This window comes from Nicotiana tabacum, chromosome 22 (assembly GCF_000715075.1).
Source record: "Nicotiana tabacum cultivar K326 chromosome 22, ASM71507v2, whole genome shotgun sequence".
NCBI classification, from domain to species: Eukaryota; Viridiplantae; Streptophyta; class Magnoliopsida; order Solanales; family Solanaceae; genus Nicotiana; species Nicotiana tabacum.
Genome location: NC_134101.1, coordinates 59400669 through 59407227, shown reverse-complemented (window position 1 = coordinate 59407227; position 6559 = coordinate 59400669). Strand labels below are relative to the sequence as shown.

The 6559-nt window shown below is 35.7% G+C and overlaps 1 protein-coding gene across 3 annotated transcripts; it reads left to right on the top strand.

Annotated features, from left to right (window-relative positions):
- Window positions 1-302: 302 nt before the first annotated feature.
- On the top strand, window positions 303-4546 carry LOC107787928 (uncharacterized). 3 transcript variants are annotated; one of them, XM_016609546.2, is made up of 6 exons: window positions 305-658; window positions 780-886; window positions 1816-1952; window positions 2028-2272; window positions 3859-3977; window positions 4107-4546. In XM_016609546.2, exons 1-6 carry the CDS (start codon window positions 428-430, stop codon window positions 4303-4305), a joined length of 1038 nt encoding a protein of 345 aa, XP_016465032.1. In that variant the 5' UTR covers window positions 305-427; the 3' UTR covers window positions 4306-4546. The 3 variants fall into 3 exon arrangements, 2 of the variants coding, with proteins under 2 accessions (XP_016465032.1, XP_016465031.1); XR_012704991.1 differs by having other exon boundaries at window positions 303-658; window positions 1816-2272; window positions 2409-3977; XM_016609545.2 differs by having other exon boundaries at window positions 1816-2272.
- Window positions 4547-6559: the final 2013 nt, after the last annotated feature.

Below are 6559 nucleotides of genomic sequence, written 5' to 3'. Positions count from 1 at the left end.
TCGAGCAACTATAGGTGTTTTGTTCTTGTCACTTATTTATTCATAAAAAAAACAAAAATTAAATTTTGATTTCCTTTCACTTACACAAAATTTAGCTCATTTATACATCTCAATGCATAAGTCAAGGTGTAATATCAAATCTAAAGATAAAAAATTTTAACCATCTCAAAATTCTTTACTATGTAGTAACAAACTTTAATAGGCCAATCTACTCAATTTTCAGAAATTAGGTGGTCATCAGTTTAGATTGAGAAAGTTATGGGGTGTATGCAACATGTTACTACATCTAATAATTCTTCACAAAGGGGGAAAAAAAAGAGACGCAAAACCTCGCTGCAACAAAAAGATTTTACATAGTCGTCACTGTGTCACTACAAATTTACAAAGTCCGTTGGCGGCAGAAAAAAAGGGTGAAAAAGCTGTGAAAATGGGGAAGAACGGGAAGAAGCGAAGCCACCAACAGAACCGCAGAGATAGAGCTTACTATCTTGAAGAGGAAGAGCAAGAATACCCCGCCGCCCCACCTACTGAGTCCCCTGGTGCAGAAGAAGAACAAGAAAATGAAAACCCAGAAGTTGAAAAAGAGAGTCAAGATGATCTCAGTGTTTCAACCAGTGATGTCCCTTCAAAGTTTTCTCTATATCAACAATCTGTGCAGGCAAGAAACGCCCATTTGTCAAAGTCTCCTCTTTTTCTTGCTTGCTATAGTAGTAGTAGTAATGTATGGTAGCTAATTGGATAAAGGGGAGTAATCTTCTTGTTTCTTTTTGTTGGTGCAGTCACCAAAAGGGGACATTAGTTATCTGCAGAAATTCTTCTTGATGTACGTAGGTGGGAGGGTGCCTCTCCATTTCCAGGAAGATTTCTGCGGCACTGCTCTTTTGAGGTACACACTTTCAACTACCATGTATGCTTTTAATTTAGAATTATCCTTTAATTAAGTGGTGTGTTTTGCGCCATTTGCAAATTAGCTCCTGGATGGGTATGTGTAACTATTAGTGGTCATCAATATAAGGTCCTTAGGGGATTTGATTTCATTTCGATATTTGAGCAATTATACTGCTGCTAGCTGTCCGGTAGTTTGTTATATTTATGTCCAAGTAATTGAGGTGATTCAGCAACGTAAGGCTGTTATTTTAGCTTGTCTGTTTTAATTAGTTCTTCTCCATAGCTAATCTGTTTCATAATATTAGGTTTGCTTCTGGCACGGCAATTTCTACGAGCATGATAATCATAATGTTTCCTTGTTTCAAATGGAGTAAAACTTCACCTATTGAAAACATATCTTATCTAAAAGTTTGACATTGAAAGTTTTGGTATTAAGGATGTTGACAGACTACATTTGCGTACTGATTGTGGTTCTGGAAAAAAGAGTATTCTTTTTTTTTTTGTAGTTATTATTTCTTTCAAACTTTAAAGTTAAGATTACTCCTCAAGTTGTATCTCAGATTGGTCTCCATGCTGAACTACTGAAAGTTTTATAGTACTTATTAGCCATACTTGTCACAAGCCCTTTGCGGGTTGAGGCTCAGCCTTCGGCTCTCCTGGCCTCTACCTTCCATCAAAGCTGAAGTGTAGTTTAGTGGGATCGACTACTAGAAATAGATTAATGCATAGTCGCTATGTATTCCCTTTGCGAGTTTGTAAGCTAACTCAACTGTATTTTTTCCCCACGCTTATCTCATGCTAATAGATTAATGCATAGTTTCACCAATCAAAAAACGATTACTGCATAGTTTCAACTCATTCCCTTTGCAACTTCATCAGCTAACTCAACCATTGTTTTGTAACACCACTCCTGATACATTTTGGCAGTACTGAATGGCTCCGTAATGATACTAGGCGCACGGCTATAGGATTAGATTTGGATGTTGAGGCACTTGATTGGTGCACCGAGAACAATGTGAACAAAGTTGGTGCTGATGTCTCTTCCAGAATATTCCTATTTCACGGTAATGTGTTGCAACCTCTTGAGGCCAAATTGGTTAATGCCGCTACTCAAAATCTAATGCAAAACATAACATTAGGAGATAGTGAAGATGGTTCTCCTGATCACAAATTGATGAAGGATTTTCAATTCCCTGCAAGAGATATAGTTTGTGCTTTTAACTACAGTTGTTGTTGCCTTCATACTCGCCAAGAACTAGTTTCATACTTCAAACATGCCTTAAGTGCTCTGAATAAGAAGGGTGGTATATTTGTGATGGATCTGTACGGAGGCACATCAGCAGAGCAAGAGCTGAGGATGCAGAGAAGATTTCCTAACTTCACAGTATGTATATCCAAACTAAGAGAGATCCTTCGTCTTCTATAATTGAATTACGTGTACTAGAGTCTGGATCTTTCTTACCATATTCTTAGTTCTTCAATTTCAGCATGTAATTTCTTTGTTGTCGCTTCCTTTTCAGGACCATTTGGAACACTGCTATAATGAAAAAATTTCAGTGTGGACATGACAATTCTGGGATGCTGATACTCTTTTATGCATTTTCGTCATTATAGTTGGGCTGTACCTGCTTATTTCACCGTTTAAGTCTTTAAAAGTCCGTTTATTTGAAGACACATTTTAGTCAAATCGGTAACAGAGTCAACAATTCCAAAAAGAAAACGCCCTTCAACAATCTATCATCCTCTTACTCTCTTGCCTTACCTTTCCTCTAAATTTTACAACTTCTTCAATTAACACTAACCATGCAAAACTTATTTCTACGTTCTTATTAGAGGAATAATTATAAAACACGTATAACCTTTCCTGTAAAGGAAATTTAGTATCATAATCTTTACAGGAAAAATGAATTTGTATAATATTAGTTGGGCTGTAAATTATACTTTAGTTTAAGGTAAAGACAATATATTAAATAAAAGAGTTATATCTTAGCTACTTTGTATTGGAGCCCATCTAACAAAAACTTTATGCTACAATTCTTTAATGTCCCCATTATGTCAAATAATTCTTCAGTGACATGACAGACAAAAAAAAGATAATGTGAAGTAAGTTTTTATCAAGAAAATTAGTCTTGTTAAGGGGATGATTATGTGGTTGATAAAATGGCACACACCTTAGGGCCTGGCTCCAAGATGGTGACTTTTATCATGTATATCTAAATATATGTCAGTACATAAAGACAGATTATAGTGGCACTTATTGAAAGATTCTATGTCATTGATTGAGTATTCAGCTTGAGCATTTTCTCTTTTTCCCTTTTGGGGTACAGAGGTAAGAGCCATCAGAAGGCTGGAAGAACTGTTAATTCTGTTTGATTTGCTTAGGCTGTTTTTGCTATTTGTTAGAAATTCGACTTAGTGATTAGACAAAAATGAACCTAAAATCCCAGAACTTGGACAAAAATGCAAAGAGCTGTGTTAATACGATGTCTTGATAATCTTCTAAACATATTCCTATGCGTTGTATCTTAGTGACAAAACTGTTATTATCTCTGTCATCTTATCTCACAGCTGAATTCACCTCGGTAGATATCGTACCTTAATTCATGTTACCATGGTTGTGTGTTTCAATTTACATCAAAATGCTCTAAATGTCTTACTGCTTGTTGACAACCGGCCTAGTATATAAATTGCAAGGAGGCTTTTGTAGTGAAATGCTAGGTTTAAGTTTCTTTTTGGCATACTTTGATATGTATGAAGCATCTGGATGAATGATATTACTCAGAAAATTTAGGTGGTAAGCCATAAACCTGGCCTGAGGGCTTGACATCCTATGTAATAATTCTGCTATTTGTAAAAATTGTTACTTCCAAACAACTTGTGGGTCAAAGAAGAAAAAAAAATAATCTTGGAACATGTCTTTACTCTGTTTGTTAAATGACTGAATTGTAAAGTCTGCTATCTATTTCACAGTATGTTTGGGAGCAAGCTGAATTCGATATCATTAAACGGAAAACGAGGATCAGCCTCCATTTTAATCTGCACAAACCGCCAAGGAAAATTCGCCATGCATTTTCCTATAGCTGGAGACTGTAAGTCACTTCCTCCTCCATTATATAGAAAAGGTCACTTCCTCATTCTATTATGGCAGTAGTACTTTTTCTATCGCTGATGTTCATCTAATACCATCAGATGTGTTTCTTGTGTTTTCTTGTGTATAGGTGGTCATTACCTGAGATCAAAGATTGTTTGGAAGAGGCTGGATTTCAGTCGGTCCACTTCTGGATCCGACATATGCCTGACAGTGAAGAAATTAAAAGCATGTATGGGCTTACTGCTGGACGAGACATAAAGTATGAAGAGGTTACAAGTTTTCAACAACAAGATTCATGGAACGCTTACGTTGTAGGTGTTGCTTAGCTTTCTATCTCTGCCTTGTTTTCATGTAAGTCTTCCTAGGTAACAAGTTATTTTTCGTTTCTTGGGAATCTAGATCGTAACATATGAAGCAATTAGCCGGTTGACATAGAAGTGCTTGAAAACAAGACACTAAACTATGATGTAATTTAAATTTCTTGTGCTCTTTGGATACGTTTTAATGCACAAAAAAAGTTGTACCGTCATCTATAAGTTTTCTTAATCCAGGTAACCCCTTCCAATCTTTGAATATAGTGTATCCAGTTCTTGATTAAATAGGCTTATATTCTCCTTAGAATTATAAAGACTTCAACTTTACTCAGATAATTAGATAGTGAGGCCTCAACATCATAGGGGAGCAAGTGCATGACTTTAAATGTAATTGAAGGCTTCTTTTGAGAGACATGAATAACAATGAGTGGGTAGGAGGTGCCCATATTCACTCCATATGTTCTTTGTTGATTAACTTGATTCCAGAATGATGAACTAGGTCAAGCTAAATTTTTAAAGTTTGGTTTTGATTCTCAGATGACTGCCTATTCGGACAGGAAATCGTATACTATTGAATAGAGGGTACTTCGCCTCTATAAAGGATACAAATACATTGTAATATATTACATTGATACATGGATAGCAGACTCAATTTGACCACACAGACCAAATGACTGAAATTATTTAACGCAAAAGTACCATGTCAGCTTGCATACAAGATTTACTAAGTGGATACACTTCCTCTTCAGGTTTTATGGTTCAGTTCAAAGCGTCATTTATTTATTTTTGAATCAAGTGAAAACAAAATTCAATGGGGTGTGCGCAAGCTGGTTTGGAGACCACCGTTATTTTTTTTTTAAAAAAAAGAGAGATTCAATAAAGTTGATCGCTTGTACTTATTTAATGAAGTTGAATACTTATCGAGCCTTGGTGACTTGATGTTGTTTTATATACTCCTTTCGTTCACTTTTACTCGTCCACTATATTAAAAATATATTTTCACTTTTACTTGTCCACTATACTAAATCAAGAGAGACATTGTTTTTCAATTTTATCCTTATCATTAACTACTCATTCCTCATATTATTTCTCAAGACTTTTTGAAATGTTATCATTATTATGGTTATTATAGTAAAATACATACTTCATTTATTTTTTCTTAAAGGAAGTGCAAAATCAAAAGTGAACAACTAAAAATTAACGGAGGGAGTACTTACTAACATCAAATTGCTTATCAATTATACTCCACCTTAGCTTCACTAATTTGTAGACACCAAAGATGTGATGAAGCATGATTATTTTTCAACGTGATTTTATCAAATAAAATTAGATCTAAATATCAAGTTGTCAACTTGCTTTAAGTTCTAATTCAAGGTTTAAAAGATTTTTATTTTCTCACTCTAAGTTGGAAAAGAAATTCGGTATTTTCATCACTTGTGGATTTCTCAAATGATTTCTAAGAACTAAACATGGATGGACTTTAATTAAAAAGGCAGCACATGAGCCAAACATTATCTCTTTTCTCACTTTAAGGTTTATGTTCAAAAGTTTGAAGCTACCTTATATCATTATCCAATACCTGTGGCTACAACGTAACAGCGTCTTTTTCAAATATTTGGTCAGATATTCTTCGGACCGGAGTGGATTGCTCCCGTGGTAGCACCCTCCACTTCTCACTAAGAGGTTGTGAGTTCGAGTCACCCCCAAGAACAAGATGGGAAGTTCTTAGAAGGAGGGAGCCGAGGGTCTATCGGAAACAGTTTCTCTATCCCAGGGTAGGGGTAAGGTCTGCGAATATACTACCCCGGGTGGGAGTTCTTGGAAGGAGGGAGCCGAGGGTCTATCGGAAACAGTCTCTCTACCCCAAAGTAGGGGTAAGGTCTGTGTACATACTATCCCAGACCCCACTAGTGGGATTATACTGGATTGTTGTTGTTGTTGGTCAGATATTCTTCAATGATAAAACATGATGATTTCAACCTGGAGAGAAATTTTGACTGCATCATTGCAGTAATCATCCATTTTTGTCCCTTTGTTCCAAAGGCGTGCAGTTGACTGAAAAAGTATATTTGCATGATAAGGAGGGGGTAAAAGGATGTGAAATTACCATTAGATTCCTGCTGGCTGCTTCTCCCAAAAAACAAAAAAGAAAAATGGAAAGAAAAATAAAGAAACGAAGAGCACGCTTGATAAAAGTTAAAATGAAAACAAAAGTTTCTTTAATTTGATTTTGTGTTTTAAATGAGCTTGGAACTTTAAAAAAGCA